We start from the raw sequence: 18,324 nt of genomic DNA on the forward strand, positions 1-18,324 counted from the left end.
TATGTCGCCAAGAGTGCTCTGTCGCTTCTGTGTGCTCCTGGTTTGCCCTCGACAGGATTCCAATGTGCCTATATGCTGTTTGCACCACAGAGGACATTCCTAAAAACAAACGAACGACAGCAAGTAATTTATAGAACAAGTTTTAGGAAGGCAAATATAACAAAAGTGTCTCGAAAGTCAAAGTCAGTAACATTGCTGACCCACAGCAGCGAATCAATAAAAAAGAAAACAAGAAAGATAAAATCGAATGCTATCTTACGTTTATGAAGAACTAAGCCAGCATCGACCTGAGTCCCTACGTCATTGGCTACGTAACGCCGCCGCGCAAAGCATGCCGGTGGGCACTATCAGCTTTATCAGCCTATCGGCCGACGCTTTTTTTCGCGCTTCTTGCCCACCACAGCAAAATATAACCTCGAACCAGTCTTCTCGTTACGTCACATGTTTGTAAACAGAGCGTCGTCTATAGGCCTATCGACAAATTTTTTTTTTTTTTTTTTTTTCAACCTTTGAGTCGTTCGAAATCTGCGGTGAAATCTCGGCCCACAGCATCCGATGTGGAATGTTTGTCACATAGGCCAAATGCATCTAAGAAACTTGTCTAGTGTCGCCAAACTGCTATCGCCCTCGACCAGGTTCGAACCCGTGGCCTTCATACCAGTGAACGTGCAGCGAATCAAAGTGCAGTGAAGCCCAACGTCACCACATAATTCTCTCAGAGTCAGAGCCTATACGATACTCTTAAAAATGAAGTTCACCGCATAGCAGCGCTCCTAGCCAACCATTCTCTCGAATGATATCGTTATCTGATTTGTTGAAAAAGGGAGGCGTACGTACGCCGTATTTGTGACAATTATGAACAGCATAAGTGTCACAAAAAAGGCGTACACTCTTAAAAATGAACTTCACCACATAGCACGCTCCTAGCCAACCATCATCCCGAATGACAACGTTCTCGCCCCTGATTTGTTGAAAACGGGAGGCGCACGCCTTTTTTGTGACAATTATGAACAGCATAAGTGTCACAAAAAAGGCGTACGCCTCCCTTGGAGGTACGCCTTGGAGCAGGAGAGAGAACTTTATCATTCTTTAGCAATTGTTTTTATTGTTATCGCAGAACTTTATCGTGCACTCTTAAAAATGAACTTCACCGCATAGCACGCTCTTAGCCAACCCTAATCTGGAGTGATATCGTTATCTGCCCTGATTTATTGAAAACGGGAGGCGTACACTCTTAAAAATGAACTTCACCGCATAGCACGCTCTTAGCCAACCGTCATGTCGATTGATATCGTTATCTGCCCTGATTTGTTGAAAACGGGAGGCGTACGCCTTTTTTTGTGACACTTATGTTGTTCATAATTGTCACAAAAAGGGCGTACGCCTCCTGTTTTCAACAAATCAAGTCAGATAACGATATCATTCGAGATTATGGTTGGCTAGGAACGTGCTATGAGGTGAAGTTCATTTTTAAGAGTGTACGTCTTTCCTGTGACACTTATGCTGTTCATAATTGTCACAAAAAGGGCGTACGCCTCCCGTTTTCAACAAATCAGAGCAGATAACGATATCACTCCAGATTATGGTTGGCTAAGTGCGTGCTATGCGGTTCGAACGCCCCCCCCCCCCCTTCCGTCATTTTTAAGAGTGTGGTGGGCTAGGAGCGTGCTATGTGGGAAAATCACGTCGATCGAGTGTCGTGCACCGCACATTTGTATCAAGTAGAACGCAAACCTGAAAAGCTGAAAATGAACGCGGCAGCCAACCAACAACAGAAGCAACGTGAAGCCCTTCCATCAACCAACCGATCTTTCGCTAGAGGATAGTTCGCGCGCGTTATCAACCGACACTAGGGAACACTAAAGCTTATCGAAAAGAAAGAAACGAGAGAAAGAGAAGCGTCGGGCCGCATCACAACGACTCCGCCATTTTTGCTGCGGTATTAGGGGCACGCCCCGGACCCAGCAGTACGTGACCCGGGGCCGGCTCGATAGCGCGAGGGGCGTGGCGTCCAGGCAAGCAGCACGCGCGCGGAATGGGTGCGCCACCCCTCTTCACTACCTGCCTGTTTCAGCATCGTCGAAAGATAGGCTGCACGGAGGGCGCACGCGCGTTGAATATTGAGGGAGAGATGCCCTTCTTCCCTTCGCTTCCCTATCCACGGCGCTCTCGCTTTCTCGTTGAACTTCCCGGCACGTGCTGGATGTCTCGCACGCGAGCTGTTTCTTGCGTTTCCTTTCGTGCGCTCCTTCAAATTTTATCGTGGTGTATCCTTTGGGATCATTTCTAATCTTCGTGCTGATACGTTCATCACTCCCTTATGGCTCTGTTTCGCCTCGTAGTAAAGCTATGAGTTTTTTTTAGAAAGATATGTTTTTAGCGAAGGCACCTGTTGAGTATTCTCCTCGCGCAAAGGAAAGAGCAGTAACGCACTTGACAAGTTTCATACAGATAAGGTTTGCGCAACATGGGTCTTGATGACGTATCTCTTCGCGGGGGTTTTCATTCCGTATACTTTTTCAATCCTCTTTCGCTCATGAGAGCAAAGTGTAAGTGACAAAAAAGAAAACAATCATCACTTACCTTGCGCTAACGCCTTGATCGTGCACGAAGGAATAAAAAAAAAAAGAAAACGATGCGCGTGCTCGCTTCCCTGCTTCCGCTTTCGCACGTGTTCCGTAACACATCTTCCACCTGCAGCAGGTTCTGTACCCCCCCCCCCCCCTTTACCGCCATCATCACGCGGATGAGTCTGGGAGAGAAGGAAAATCAACCACTCTTTCCATCCTCTTCCCTCATTTCGTCTCCCTCTTTCTCGCTGGGGAACGGGGAAAAAAAGCAAAGGGGAAAAAGAGGGCGAAGAGGGCAGGGCTCCCGTGCCTCTCCCTCGCTACACCTACAAAACTGTTTCGTTATTCGCCTCGTGCTCGACGCGCCGTTGGGAGCCGCCGCGCGCGCGTGCTTCGCTTGAAAACGCCGCGGCCGACGTCGGCGTGCTTAACGTCGTCACTTGCGGTCGTGCTTCGCTCGGCGCCCGTTTGGATTAAGGAAGAAGAAAAAAAAAGTCGACCTCGACGCGAGGCGCATTTTCGTCCGGAGTCTTCTCTCCCTCCCTCCTCTCTTCAAACTGGAAGTCGTGAAACCTCGGCGCGGGGAGTTCGACACGTCGCTTGGACTTGAAGGAATCACGTACGATCGCCAGCGCACGTCCGTGAACCGTGAGAAGAGGAAAAGAAAAAAAGAGGAGGAAAGGGCAAATAAGGTTTAGTTGTGCGGTGCTGAAGTCGTCGTCGTCGTCGTCTTGGACGTGTGGTTTTCACGTCACGACTTTTTGTATGCGTCATTTTTTCTTTTTCCTTTTTTTTCAAGGACGGACTGTGACTGTCAACGGTGTTTTGAGTGGTGCGTGAGCTGGTGGTCTAAGTGACGAACAGATTGCGATCGTATCGTGCTCGCCGAGGCTGTGTGGAAAAAAGAGGTTGGCGTGCGTATGTGTGTGTGATCGGGGTACCGAAGTCGGGCGTGACCCACCGTCTGGGTCGGCGTTCGTCTGCTCTGATTTTCTGGTTGCTTCTGTTTTTTGTTCGGTTAAATAATTTTCCTCGTTGTTTAATTTGTTACGGATCGTACAGGTTAGCTGTTTTCCGTCGTTCCTTGTAAGAGGCGCTCCTCGGGTGTTGGTTAGCGCTGTTACTATATTCTCTTCGTTGTTCGGCTTAAGAGGTCATCCCCCTCTTGATCCCATTTCCTCTTTGTCAAAAAAAAAAAGAGAAAAGGTCTAAGGACTGTTTTCCAGTTACAAGTTTGGTTTCTTAAAAGTCGTCATTCAAGTACTCGGGGTTTGACGCACTTATTTGTTGCTATTTAATAGCTGTTATCGAATTATTTTGTTTTGTCGTTGAGATTATTCTGTACATTTCTGAAACAATAATTTGTCGTAACTTTGTCGTTGGTGGTGCTAGTGAAAGGGTTAGCCGTTGTCGGCCTCACAGAAACTTTGTCGTTGAACACCCATTCGAACTTCACTGGGTCCACTTACTACTTCTGCAGTTGTTCTGGCACTTCTTCGTCTCCTCTCAACTCTGTCATCTACGTACAATGTTTCCTGAGACAACTTCATTGGCTTTCACTACTTACCGCCGTACGAATTCTTTTCCGCTGAAATATTGCCGATAGTGGACTACTACTATCTTCGCCGTTTTGACCTGTGACTGTTGCGGAACTGTTCTTCAACCACCACCACCACCGTCATCATGTTGATGTTGAGACCACAACCGCATTCAGCAGCAGAACTGTGCTACTCGTCTCCTGCCTCTCAAGCGGCTGTGATGCCGTACGGATCGCATTCGTGGTCCGTTCCAAGCTGGTATGAAACATTTCCAAGAATCTTTGTGCACGGTTGTGTTTTTTTTTATCTAATGTTAGTTGCATGTGCGATTGTGTGTGTCCTTTCGTATCACATGCACTCAAAGGAAAAAAAAAGTAATATGGGGAGCAGTTACAGCTTCTTGTCTTACACTCTTAAAACATAAATTTACAGCATGAACAGCAGGCAATCATCCCATATGACATCGTTGTCCCTTAAAATTTGTGACATTTATGCGGTGTGCTATGTAACTTGTCACAAAAGGGCGTATGCCCCGATGCCCCGATCCGCGTATGCCCCACGAATCAGGTGTGATAAAGTTACCGTTCTGTGTAACGTTTGGCCCTCAGCGAGTTATGTAATGTTCTAAGAGTGTAGGTTGCAATTGATAATATCAAATGTAATTATTTATAATTATATATTAATGTCATTTATATTGATCGATAACCCAGTAGGCGTTCTCTAGCACTGTAAGAGAGTCCCTAAACGTCACATGAACTTCCGTGCAGGTAGTCCAAGAAGGGACTGAGTGTTGTGGAAATGCATCAAATTTCCAAAAGGAGTAAAGTTGTTCTTTTTTTTAGAGTGTATACGCGCGTTTATAACATGCGCACATAAAAAAATGCTACGCGCATGTTAAGTTTTCTCGAGAGCTCGGCATGTAAAGTTCATTTCGAGATGCAGCAAAACTGAGCAGTCTCCGTTAAACTGTTCGGACGATTTCGATAGTGAGGTCGAACTTCGAAATGAAGAGTGTGCGCGCGTGAAGTTTGCTTCCGCTGTTTTGGCTATATATGCCCTCTTCACCGACTGAACTTCACCTCGTAACCACGCTCTGCTTAGCCATTACGAAGAATGATTCGCTAATCGCTTCTGATTTGACGTATACGGCGTATACCTTTCTGTGGCAGCTAATGCATATCAAAATTGTCACAAATAGGCGTACTCCTCCCCCTTTTTCAACAAGGAACAAGTGGGGGAAAAGGATGGCGTCATTCTGAGTAGGTGTTGGTTCCGAACATCTTATGTAGTGGAGCTTTGTTTTTAGAGTGTGTTGTTAATGGTCAAATCGACGCATCCAGACCTAAGTTGTGACGTACCGGCAATAACTAAACAGCAACAATGTGCTGACTTTTCAAGTGACTTCCGATTCATTTTACAGCTTTGAGTGCCGAAACGCAGGCTTCGGGTTGTGATCTCTATGCGCGATCGAAACCTTCCTAAACTTTTGATTCATTTCACTCCGAAGAGCTCGATTTATGATTTTTCTCAAATTCCGCGAGCTTACTAATTTCTGCTGGTATTTAGTGTAACGTTTGCTTTATGCTGTTGATAACGGCGTCTCGACTGCTGCAGAAGTATCGCACACACACAAAAAAAAAAATTTGTTGCACAAGTGTTTGTACCAATTCAAATTTCGTCAGTGTGGTCTTCCCCGCATCAAACGTCGTACTGCAGTGTAGTCAGCTTTGCAGGAAGTGCTGTGCATACGAAAGGTGCATGTCGCTGCAAAGCGTGTTGTGGGGTACACCCAGGACGATGCAAGGGGCTGAATGTGATTAGCCTTATCACTCGTCTTAACAGGTGCAATCGGGGAATGCCGAAACTGCGTCAAGTACGGTCAACAGAGGTGGTAAAAAGATAGAACATTGAAACTACTGTGTTTACTGTGATGCAAGCTTTCGTGCTGTGAACTGCATTTCGTCAGGTCCCTGACGAAATACAGTCCACTGCATGAAAGCTTGTATCATAATAAACACAGTAGTTTCAGTGTTATATCATTTTATCACGTCGTAACGGCTTGAATCTTCTGGTGAACTCATTGTAATTCGGCCATATAGCTCCTCTGCCACAAATGTCTTGAAGCTTGTGAGTGAAAACTAAGGAAGTAATTGAAACATTGGTTGTTGAGAAAAACAAAAAGAACGAGCTGAGCAGATCCTTCCTTCGAATAGCCGACATCGTATAAAAGGGCGCCTACGAGATTTATAATAAATATCATTTCACCAAACAAGAAAAACATACTAGCAATATATATACGATATGTCAACAACAACAACAGCAACAACAAGAACAATATATGATGAAAAAGTAATGATGCATATTGGATATGTTTCTTCGTGGTAGCCAGAAGACCCTACCCCACTTCAAAGATGAATATGTCAACAACTGACGCGCTCCAAATATGTTTTAAACACTCGTCACCAATTTCTTATATCTTCCTGATCTTGCATAACTGCCGTGTAAATAAAATTATCCAATGAATGGTCTAGCATAAACTTCAGCCAAGAATAAGCGAGTCTACTTTTTCAAAGAAGGTGACCCCACCGAGTCGGGAAAAAACGATGGTCATACTCCATTTCCGGGTACATGCGAACTCCACTCAACTTTTCTATTGCAATGTTCCGTACTGTTGACGGCGATGCTATAATCTAGGCACCCCATGCGCTAAATTGCAAATAAAAGCACCGATATATATGAAAGGCCCGATGACGAGGAACCGCTCAACTATAAGTTACTCAATTGCGAGACATTGAGTTTTGTTGTATATATTTTATCGCGAACAAACACTATGCACTGTCATATTAAGCGGGTGAACTCAACGATAGAGGCACGTAACACGGAAAATTACCCTTCTTCCTTAAAAGTTTTTCGATTAGTGAAATTGCTAATTTATATTGCATTGTTCCATCAAAACCCCTCAGAGCACATATTTACGTAAAACATTGCATTACAAGGGACTATTCGCGAAGTTTTAGACTATTTGCAGCGCCGGGAGGGCCAGGGAGCTAAAATGGGGATTAATTGCAAGCAGAAAGCAATAATAGCTCGCTCCCCAGTCCGCTCTTTTGTTTCTTAGAGCATATCTGTACCGTATCTCTTCTGTAGTGTAAACGAGTACCTTCTTCAAACAACCTGCGTATATCTTCCGGAGCGTTGGCCTTCCCTCACACTCCCAGCGTAATTCCATTAAAAGACAAAATAAACGAGGCATCCCCTTTATCTCTTTTTCTTCTTGTTAACAGGCTAGTGTCGAAGCGACTTGTCCTTTGCCTTCTATAGCTCTCTTATGTCAACGTCCGATTACACATCTACGATCTTCGAGGCTTACAAGACGATACACACACCCGCTGTCAGAGGAAGTAACACGCAAGCCCTCACATGCACCACGTCGTTCTTGCTCTCTCTCTCTGTCTTTCTCGGTTTCTCTGTACGTTTCTTCTGCTTTGAAAAAAAAAAAAAGTGTAGCTGGAATGTCGACCTTCGACGTTTTCCAACTTTACGGCTGGGCGTTTTCGAAAATGTTGGCCGCGTGGACGATGGTCGTTCCGATAGCAGACGACACTGGCAGTTGCTCTGTGGTCATGCCGTTGGCCTTTCGACTTTTTTTTTCTATCTTACTAAGACGCCTTGTTGTTGTTGTTTGTATCTCTCGACATTTTCGTGTTAGCTAGTGTTCTGGATCGCAGTTTACAAGACGACGAGACTTGTAAGGCTGGGCGTTTCGACGGTGAACGTTGAATAGTTACTGCTACGATGCACTGCCTGGTAGTAGCTTTTAGTGAAGGCCGTGAAAATCGGAACTATGGGAGGACTACACTGTAAAAATAGAACTTTACCGTGTGATACGCTATGATACAGTTATCGCCTGTGATTTAGAGGAGACAACAGGGGTACGCCGTTTTGTGACAATTAACATTGTCACAAAGAGACGTGCGACTCCTATTTTCGACAAATCAGGAAACAGAACGATATCGTTCGGAATGGCGGTTGTTCGCGAGCGTGTTATGTGGTCAAGTTATCTCTTTAGGGTGGATGTAGAATTAGGGATAGCAATGAAAACTAGTAGAATAGTAGTAATATAGCAGCAAAAAATCATATTGTTTCTTTAATGGTTAGGCCGCACGCACTAAGAAGAACCAACTACGTTAAAAATGGAGTGTCATTGCACTGCAATGAAACTTCTATAAATGGGAGACCCGAAAACGTGGCGGATTAAACTTTCTTGCATTCGATTAAAGCAGATATGTATGCTACACTTCGGAGCAAGTCAACTCCTACAGGTTAACTCCGCCCACAAATCACTCGTGTGTGATTAGCCTATGCGAGCGCATGATGCCTCCGAGTGACAACGTAGTGCGCGCGCATGCTTCAAACTGTTGCTTGTACACTGATCATGTTCCGAAAACACTCGTCGGATACGACGTATTTGAGAACATTTGTGTGCTTTTGAATGTTCATAACAAAACTCATAAGTCGACGTCCTCGTCCGCATGGCGTCGGCCATCCTCTTGTATGCCCCACTCTCAATGCGCGAACTACATTCTCCGCTGGCGGAGATATACCTCTGTGACTGTAGCTCTTACGTTGTCTCGGACTATGACTCCTCTCATTAGTAGGGACGCCAATAGACGATTTTAAAAAGATGCGCGCGCCACCAAGCGCGAGGCGCAAAGCAGCATGGGAACTTTGTCGTCTGCTTCGGTTATGGTTTACCCCGGCTGACGCTGCTGCTGCGCACACCGGGAATGTTGTTGTTCTTCTTCTACCTCCGCCTCTGGTCATCCCATAATGCTGTAAGACGCTGTAAGTTCCCATGAGCCCTTACGCGCCACAGGTGGCGCTTGCTTTTCTAAAAAGGTCTATTGCCTTGTGGTCTATTGCATTGTGGTCTATTTTTGAAGCGTGATGTGTGCAAGCTAACGCTTGTCCCATCCTACAGTTGGTGATACAAGGTCTATTGCCTTGAAATTGAAAGGACGCTTGTCCCATCCTACAGTTTGCAATACGAGGTCTATTGCCTGTAGCACGCATTTACTTGGAATAATGCTAACGAGATATTTTCAGATTGTTTTTCCTCGCTGGGTTTTCACATCTTTCATCTTGGAAGGCGGGCCCTGAGTCAGTGCGGTTGAGGAAAGAGAGTTGTCCAAGATGGCGGCGGCCCACCCTAATTGCGAAAATCACGCACGTTCGCGCCTTGAAATTGAGTTTCGGCCTCGGATTCATCGCCGCACAAACGGAGAGAGTGAGCTTCCGGCGGAGAAAGATTGCGCTAAGAAAAAGAAAGAAATAAGCAGCGAGGCACACCATCAACGGAAGTTAGCAGAAGTAACAGAAACGGAGCGCAAGGATGTCTTCTGCTAAGAAACAGGACGGAAGCTACTTTCGCTTCGTCGGGTTCAGAAGGAAATGTGTTTTCCACCAGACTTTCTTGCTGAGTGCAGAAATTACGGAATGAATAAAAGAGAAGTTTTTTGTACTTTAGTTCCCCTTTAAACAAAATGCGCGTGAGGAACTGGTGATGTTTGGGGTGTTTCAACGTGTTTCGACGCCAGGGACGATACTCTATCCCATTGCTGGCGGTAATGGTGTCAAACAGAATAATGGATCCCTAGATAACATTTCCTCGAGTGTGAGGAGAAGACACTCACGGAAATGTTACCTATACAAGTTCATGACACCAGCTCGCTTGTCTCTTACTTCTTTGCTCAACTGGAAAAATTGAGTTGCCTCACAGAAAGGACAGAAGTCTTACGGTGTCCGAAAAGGTCAGAAGAGCTTTGAGGGCAGAGCGTTGGTGGGCCGAGACTTGACCATGGACCAATCAATTTTGGAATTGTGATTTTTGACTGATTAGATGAGTCACAAGAAATAGCCAATCCATCTTCGCCTACTAGATCTGTAACCTTCGCAATGTTGACATTGTGAGAAACTTATATCTTACACAACTGAAAAAAACAAACAAAAAAACTTCAAAACATGTTTTTGTTTGTTACAAAACCGCGCGTTGGGTTTTTACTTCGCCGACTTTAGCGAGCTGTATGAACAGCTGAACAGTGGCGTAACCATACCTCCAAGGATCTGGGGGGAGGGGGGGGAAGCTCGATGCTTCCACACCAGTGGCACTATCGTTATAGGAAAGTGCGTGAACGTGGTAGTCCAGTGTCTTTTATTGGAACGAACTCGCTGCAACATATCATATCCTTAACAGTTACGATACATTGTGATGAAACTCCCCATTAATCATCTCAAAGTAAAGTTACTGTGCCTCGTTGGATGCTGTCTCATGCAGTTCTCTCCTGATTGGCACATAAGATCAGTATCGGCAAGAGGACAGGCGTTTCGCTGGAGAGCCGCTAGATCTTGCGATGATATGTAATATGCTAATCTTAGAGGGCTTGCGACAGGTCATCCCACGTTATCCCAGATAAACGTAAAAGACGGTTCTTTGCACCGATGTGGACCTGCACCGAATGTTTCACGGCGAAAAGGGTAATAGAAGCGTAAAAGATGGCCACCGCGAATACCGAAACTCATGCGCCTCCTGACGTCACAGCCCTCGCCGCCGCCAGTGAGGCAGCGCACGAGAAGTCACGTGCCTACAGCTGCCAATGGGGAATGGACGCAACTCTGAGCTCTGTGACGTCTGCACGTTGCTCGGGAGTGTACCCGAGGGCTTGTATCTCGCTAAGGATGACACGTAGAAGAATAATTCTTTTTTCCTCGGTATACACTGTTAAAACAGAACTTCCCCACATAGCACGCTCCTAGCCAACCGTCATTCCGAATAATATCATTCTGTGTCATGATTCGTTCAAAACAGAGGGAGGAGCCTATCTGGGACATGCATAATGTGTCCCAGATAGGCGCCTCCTCCCATTTTCAGCAAATAAGGACGCAGAATGATATTATTCGGAATGATGGTTGGCTAGGAGCGTGCTATGTCGTGAAGTTCTGTTTTAACACTATAGTGTCGTGCAGTACAATGCGTCCATGATGTAATGAACCACATCTATGAAAGTGTCCCAACCCCTTTAAAGTTCCCTGTCTTTATCGCGCGGGGACTGATTTACTACAATAAGCATCTAGACGAATCTTGTCTCTCCATATTTCTTACGAGTTCATCGAATATTCGAAAGAATAGTATGCGAAGTTAGCGAGAGATTCGCTACCCTTTGGCAGTTGGTTTCTGTTTAACGTATCGACACCGACAACCGTCACGTATTTTCTTTCTGAATATCGTAAAAATTATTTTAATGGCGGCGCCCCTTATTCTCAGACATTATCATTCCATATATAATATGCCGCTCTTTATTTTTTATTGTTCAGGGCCATCCGTACTAATTACTGTATAGTGTATCATTGCAGGTGATAGGAATGCAACGCAATAAAAACGTACCACGAACATGCAGGCGGAACGTAGGGAACCGAGTAGAAGAAATACGAATATATCAAAGAGGAACCCTCGGCAATATGAGGCTTAGATGTGGAAAGGGAGCAATTACAGAGAGAGAGAAAGAGGAGAAAGTATGTTCATGTTAGCACTTAAACTGATTGCAGCTCTACGCATTTAGCTGCGCGGCTGGCCTGAATAGTAATTAATAAACCCAGCTGTCTTTTTTTTTTTTTTTTTTTGCAGCGCCACCAGCAGTGACCCAGCCAGTATAGCCTTTTTGGGTGGGGCACAGCAGAGCTTAGGTACAGCAATTAAATATACTGTCGTCGTGAAGTGTTTGTGGCGTTTTTGTCGCCTGCAGCAGCTAGGCGGCGTTTTGGGGGATAACTATTGTAATTAGTGGTGCTTTCTCGGCCGAGAGCGCTCCATACATCTGCAGGGCGGTGTTGTCTCCGCGTGACATCGCAATAGGCAGGTTTAGATAAAAAAATATCTGAATGTTTGGACATTGTGTCAAATGCGTTCAAATGCTTGAACTTTACAGGGCAGTCGTTGGTGGTAAATTTTTGATCACGTGGTCATTGTCACGATAATGCTACGAACGGGCCCACGCTGTGTTCGATCCTAAAGCTATCGACTTCTGGGCATGCGCAGCAAGTGAGGATCTCTCATTTCTTTGGGTCCCTGAAGGGTTTGCGTACGCTATTCTAACCCTCACTAATATTTGTAAGACGTTATACACTGTTAAAACAGAACTTCACCACATAGCACGCTCCTAGCCAACCATCATTCCGAATGATATCATTGTGTGTTTTGATTTGTTGAAAATGGGAGGAGGCGCCTATCTGGGACAGATTATCTTGTCCTAGATAGGCGCCTCTCCCATGTTTTGAACAAATCATGACACAGAATGATATCATTCGGTATGATGGTTGGCTAGGAGCGTGCTATGTGGTGAAGTTCTGTTTTAACAGTGTAGGCGCGTCACCTCGGGTAGTTAAGCCTCATTATTTATTTATCTACATAATCGCAGAGCCAAAAGGCGTTGCGTTGCTTTTATGTGAAACTTCACAGTATGGGAACTGTGCTACTCTATAAGTATAAAGTAGCGCAGTACCCCATGCTGTGAAGTACTAATAGTACTATTAGTTTCACCTGAGGAAAAAATGCTGACGTGATTGATTGTTTGATTGATTTTAAAAAGAAAAAAATGGAGATGGTAGTCTCGAGCCACTCGGGACTGGCTACTCCAGGACGCGTTATTTATAAAAGAAAGGGAAACTACACGAATCTCGACGCTTTGAAACGCTTTGAAAGAATAAATGAGAACATCATCACCTAGCTTAGCACCAAAAGCGAAGTCTCAAGGCACTAAAAACAAAGAGCGTCACCATGCTGACGTGACTTCTTTGTTTGTTCCCTCTGATTCTCCATGCTCATGACTCTCCCCTCCTAAAGATGTCGTTAGGTTGAACGCCTGAACAGTAACGAGAGAAAAAGAATTCGTACATGTGTGCCCTACATATTGACTTGATTTCAATGAAGTATTGAAGTATTGATTTCAGTGAACATTTCGTAAACAAGTGAAATAATTATTCTATTCATGTATTAAATATTGCCCCATCTGCATGTTCTATAAGTTAATTTGATTTCTAGTGAACTAATGAATATCGGTTAGTACATTGTTTTTGGAATATTGTTTACGGAATGTAGGATAGCGAGTGACACCGTATTTTCTCGAACTTAAGAGCCCGTATCTCCAGAAGCAATGACTTTGACATTGAAGAAAACTTGAGCGCGGGGGCACTTGACGAGGCTCCGGTCAACGTCACAGTTAATTGGCGCTCAACTAGCAGTAACAACCCCCGAAATAAAGAAACCAATAAGGAGAGATAGAGATAGAAGTGCTATACTGTGTCATTGCCCAGTCCATAAATTTCCTGGGGAACTTTTTACCTTCCAATCTGACCTTTACACCTCCCCCGTTTTTTTTTACATCCCCCCCCCCACACACAGACAGAGGACATTAACTTCACTTACGGCTACACAATGACGGTCCCTGGACGATGTCCGTCGCTGTAGGTTGACGAAGAGAACGAAGAAATAACCGAGAGAGAAAGAGAGAGAGACAGAGAGGGAGACGTAACGGGAAGGGCACATTAACGGTGACTAAGATATTTATGCGGCCAAAGTCTTTCTCGCTGTTTTCGGACCACGTTTGCCGGGAGAAGATTTTGTGGAAATGGGCTCCTAATAGCCAGGCAAAGTGTCCTGCGCTGTCTTCGGAAAGCTACGTGTATAAGATTTACGATTATTTCCGCAATTCTAACCTAACAGCTCTTCGCTGTTCTACACCTTCGTCTCTTACTCCCCGTTCACCTAAGGGTAATTCAGAAAAGGAATGTGATAAGGAAGCACTGAGACTCTGTTGGTCCATTAAAGGAGGGCATACAGATAGCAGAAGAAGATATAGTATTTACTTTTTACTTTGGAGAGTTTTATGGAGAACGAGTAAAGTTCTAGTTAAATACAGATTGTCTCTAACTGTGAAAGGTGCGCGACAGTTCTCTCGTATTATATGCTCAGCACTGTAAAAAGGCGATTACAGGAAATTGCGTCATGACCTAGCTTGGAAGATGTGCACGGCGACGTTACCAACAGCTTGCGCCGCCATTCTGCAGCAACAGCAACAACAACAATAAATACATGTAGTTACGACTTGTGAGGAAATTTGCCACATAATTTGTGGGAACATTGGTTAGTACGATATATGAAATGATGAGATGATGGACGAATAATGATACCACATCAAAATCCTTGGTATGATATCAGGCCTTCATGGTCAGATAATGTCAATGCACAAAGGCGCAAAAGTCACCATATGATCCCAGTTCTGCTAAAGAATGTAGAGGTGGGAGAGCAGCGTATCTTGGAAATTCGAAGAATAAAAGCACTGCGAGACGGTGCTGCATCATGCTGGGACAGTGACCCAGCACACATACCAAAGCGAACGTAGCCTCAGCGACTGTATTCCAATATAGATCATAGTCCATAATCACATGCTCGGTGTCTGTCAAGACAGCGCGGTTTGAGCGTGGCACCGTGTTCGAGTCTGCGTTTAAACGGCAGCATGAAGGCCACAAAATTTTGTGTATATCACAGATACAAAGTGCTGAGGTAACTGATTTGGTAAGACGAAGGGCAACTCGTGTTCCGCGGCACGCTTTCATAGGAAACAGTATGTCTTGCCAAACAGACATTGGCTATCGAGAAATTTTCCATGAACCAGCTTACGATATATTACAATGCCAAGTAAACGACTACACTCCATCAGATACCATCCGTACTTGAAGAAGTGTAAGTCTGCTACGCAAAAGATTGCACCCAGATAAACCAAGTGAAGCTTCAGGGTTTTTACTATTAATGCTCGTGTCTATCTATGCTACACAGGACATTATCCCTATCTCCTCCTTTCATTCGAACACACTTTTACGCGCCCGTAAGCCTTAAATGCATTTTCACGTCGTTTCCTCCTCCTCCTCTCTCCCTTCTCCCCTCGGACACTTGAGAAAATGTAAAAAGAGAAAAAAGAACGGGAGTGCCACCACCAACAGCAACCTTCCTGTCGGACCCATTGGTTTCGACCCATTTGGCCCCATTACCCTTGATTACGTAGTGGCGGTGCTGCCCTACTCGGCTTGGCTCGGCTTATGTACCTTTTAGAACAGACGGGAGGGAAGCGACACTTACCGCGAAAGGTTTTCCGGGTTTTATGGGCCAATCAGGCTCGAACTGATCAAGCTAATGGTCACTGTGTATGGGGTGGAAAGGAAGGATGAAGGTTACTTTTGTTTGTTACTCTTTTGTAGTTGTTTTTTGTTGGGAGGGGGGGGGGGGGGGCAGTGGATATTGCGCCTAACTGGGCGGTTGGCAGGTCATGAGCCTTTTTTTGCCTTTGCGCTCGAGTGTGCTATTATATATGGCAGAAAGCCTTTATGGCTCCTCTTCTTGTTGCGCCTGGCGGAGTGTTTAAGTGGGCGCAGCTTCTTGTGGAAGTCAATAAAAAAGATTTATGTAGTCACTTGTGCTGATTTATACGGAAAACCTGTTGTTTGAAATATGAAGAGGACGATGCGAATAATACATGGTAGAGGGCATGTCGGATCGGGTGAAAGGCTTTCTTTTCTTTCCATTTTTTTTTGTTCGGTGTTACAAGAATATCTTGTCGCTGATCGTTTGCATCTGTACTGTTTTGATCTCAAGATGTTTGTCTTCGGCATTGCATGGTCATGCATTGTATTATACCGCTGTCACACGGGCATTTGAATGGTAATTGAAATATATATGTATTGACATTCAGTATTAAAGCTCCAAAATCGTTTCTTCCATTACATTTGCAAGTCATTATATAGACGCATTTTGTCTACTACAGCTCATGCAGATAGACGAACGAATACGCGTAGCGCAATCCGGCATGTAACATGTGAACGTCTCAGGAGCACTGGATTGGGCCATGTGGCAGCGGCCCAATCATTGTCAATCATTGTCATTGGTGCTTGAGATGTCCAGTGGCCAGTTATTTCAATCACCATTGGAATGGCAGTGTGACATAGGTATTCTCTTTCATTGTTCGTTATTTGTTTGTAAGAAAAAAAAGAGGATCTGTTTCATTGTGTTTTATGCAATGTTAGCGAATTTCCTGTATAACAGTGATGTGTACCGTCCAATGAAATAAAAAGTTGAAACGCCTCGTCTCTTGACATCAATTTCGAATGGTTTTTACTGCGAAATTTCAGGTTCATCATCATCAGTCAGGCGACCATATTGAAGAAAAAGCTTAAATTACTCTTTCGCGACCCATGCACAATATTGACGTTTATTGATACAAACGTGACGTCATGCGCTACGAATATTTATTCTCCCTTTCTATAGTGCGCGGATATTTGCGTAAGAAAAGAGAAATATTGCTTGGCACATTTTACTGCGAGGAACCTAGGTACCTCCAAAGAGTCCTTGCGTTCGTTGTTATCGGGTTGATGAAAAATACATAGACCGGCATAGAACCTCCTTAAAAATTCACTACCAGCATCCCTCCACAGTCTATAAGAATCCGCTTTTTCGAATTGTTCCTTCGAGACTGGCTTGGGAGAAATATTGCTCTCAGCGGACAAGAAATAAATAAATACGTGAACTCCGGGGGTCAGAACCGCCGGATTTTTCGTTTACGACATTTCCGCCTTTTACGTCTCTTTTTACGTTCCAAGAATATCCAAACATCCATAAAATTTAAAAAATAAAATACTAAAAGGACTGTGTATCTTTTAAGTGTGTTCCAACCTATACCTCTCGACAGTGATTTGAATAAGGATGCGTGCGTTGTAGCTTTGATTCAGAGCCGTCGATAAGGAGCCGTTGGTTTATCGGTTATTCCGTATAAAATATATTCGCGCCTGTTTACGACTCTATCTTCTGAGGCACTGTATATAAAGAAAATGAGAGGAGACTGTTATACTGATCCTTAAGATCCAGCGTGAACAGTTTCAGCGGAGGTGCTGTTTAAGAGTGTCTCGGGTGTTATGGAGTCAATGCACGCGATTGTTGTATGGGCCATATACGCACATATTTATTTGTATTTGGGTGTTTGCGCTTACCTCGAGTGGCCCAGCATCATTGTTTCCTGGGTTTTATGATGTCGGTTACTTCAGCGTATCTGCACTATAACTCAGAAAGGGTGGTTTATCTTTAAAATATATGTCTCGGTGGGCCGTATAGAGGGTTTGTGCGGTTCTAATTCACATCATGGTAACTGCGCGCTACAGCCTTTTCTGGGCAGCATTTTTAGTCTTTTGATATTTGTGGATACGTCTCGTTGTTAGTTGCCACGACGAATGTGGTATCGTCGTTCCGATAACAAGAAATTGTTCGAAGTATTTGCATGGCATTCTCAAAATTGCATTCTTTCCGTTGGCGGCGTCTTTCTGGAAGTCGGCTTCACCCCGCGCTTGAAAGCGGTAGGCGAAGCGCACTTTACGACGCTATCATATCGTTTTTGAACGAGCTAAATGCCGAAAATAAATTCCTACTCAGAAGAAAAATATATTTAGAGCAGTGAGGGTTAGAGAGGAGCTACCGCAAGAGCGACTTGGCCGGCTGTTGATATAACGCCACGCTCAAACTAAATACCCTACCTACCGGAACCGATCAGAGTGCGGCGTGAGTACAAGTCTTGTCCGGAGACTCGCTACGGTTCAGATAGGGTGTAGACAATGAATTTCAAATTTAAATGGATTTGTGTAAGCCTGCTCCCAACTATTAATATTAAACGGAATTTCTTGTCAGCCGGCGATATATCATAGAATTCGTGCACTTCTTAGCATTCTCCCAAATGCGTCAAATCCTTTGGCGGGAAATTTTAGGCGACACTCTCTTCGAAAGCACACTCAGGCGATTACGTGCTGTTGGCACTGTCACGTGACAGTACCAGCACGTGACTTGTAAAGCTACGGACGGACCTACACGGCGGTTGACCCTATAAAGCTACGTCAAAAGTGCCTTCGCGAAGAGACAGAAAAAGAGAGAGAGAGAGAGAGAGTGGTATTCAGTTTTGCTCTCGAAGCGATGTGGAGTACTCACGAGGTGTGGAGTAGCTGGCATGGGGAGTTTTGTCGCCTCTGGCGATGAAACTCCCCATTCATCATCTTCAAATAAAGTTGTTGTTGTTACGTTAGAAATAACTCCATAGTATTTTTATAGACACCCATTCAAAGAGAGAGGGGGA

At 44.6% G+C, this 18,324-nt stretch overlaps 1 protein-coding gene across 8 annotated transcripts in view; it reads left to right on the plus strand.

The window, feature by feature from the left end:
- LOC135396876 (protein trachealess-like) overlaps positions 1-18,324 on the plus strand; it is a 227,171-nt gene that overhangs the window by 170,894 nt on the left and 37,953 nt on the right. The window contains exon 1 of one of the 8 annotated variants that reach the window (XM_064628091.1): positions 4,211-4,366. The exons of the other annotated variants lie outside the window; for them this stretch is intronic. Within the exon in view, the coding sequence (XP_064484161.1) occupies positions 4,254-4,366 (113 nt within the window). The 5' untranslated portion in view covers positions 4,211-4,253. Of the gene's footprint in view, positions 1-4,210; positions 4,367-18,324 lie in introns of those variants that run through there. 8 annotated transcript variants of the gene reach the window in all.

Source organism: Ornithodoros turicata, chromosome 6, assembly GCF_037126465.1.
Source record: "Ornithodoros turicata isolate Travis chromosome 6, ASM3712646v1, whole genome shotgun sequence".
Classification (NCBI taxonomy): Eukaryota; Metazoa; Arthropoda; class Arachnida; order Ixodida; family Argasidae; genus Ornithodoros; species Ornithodoros turicata.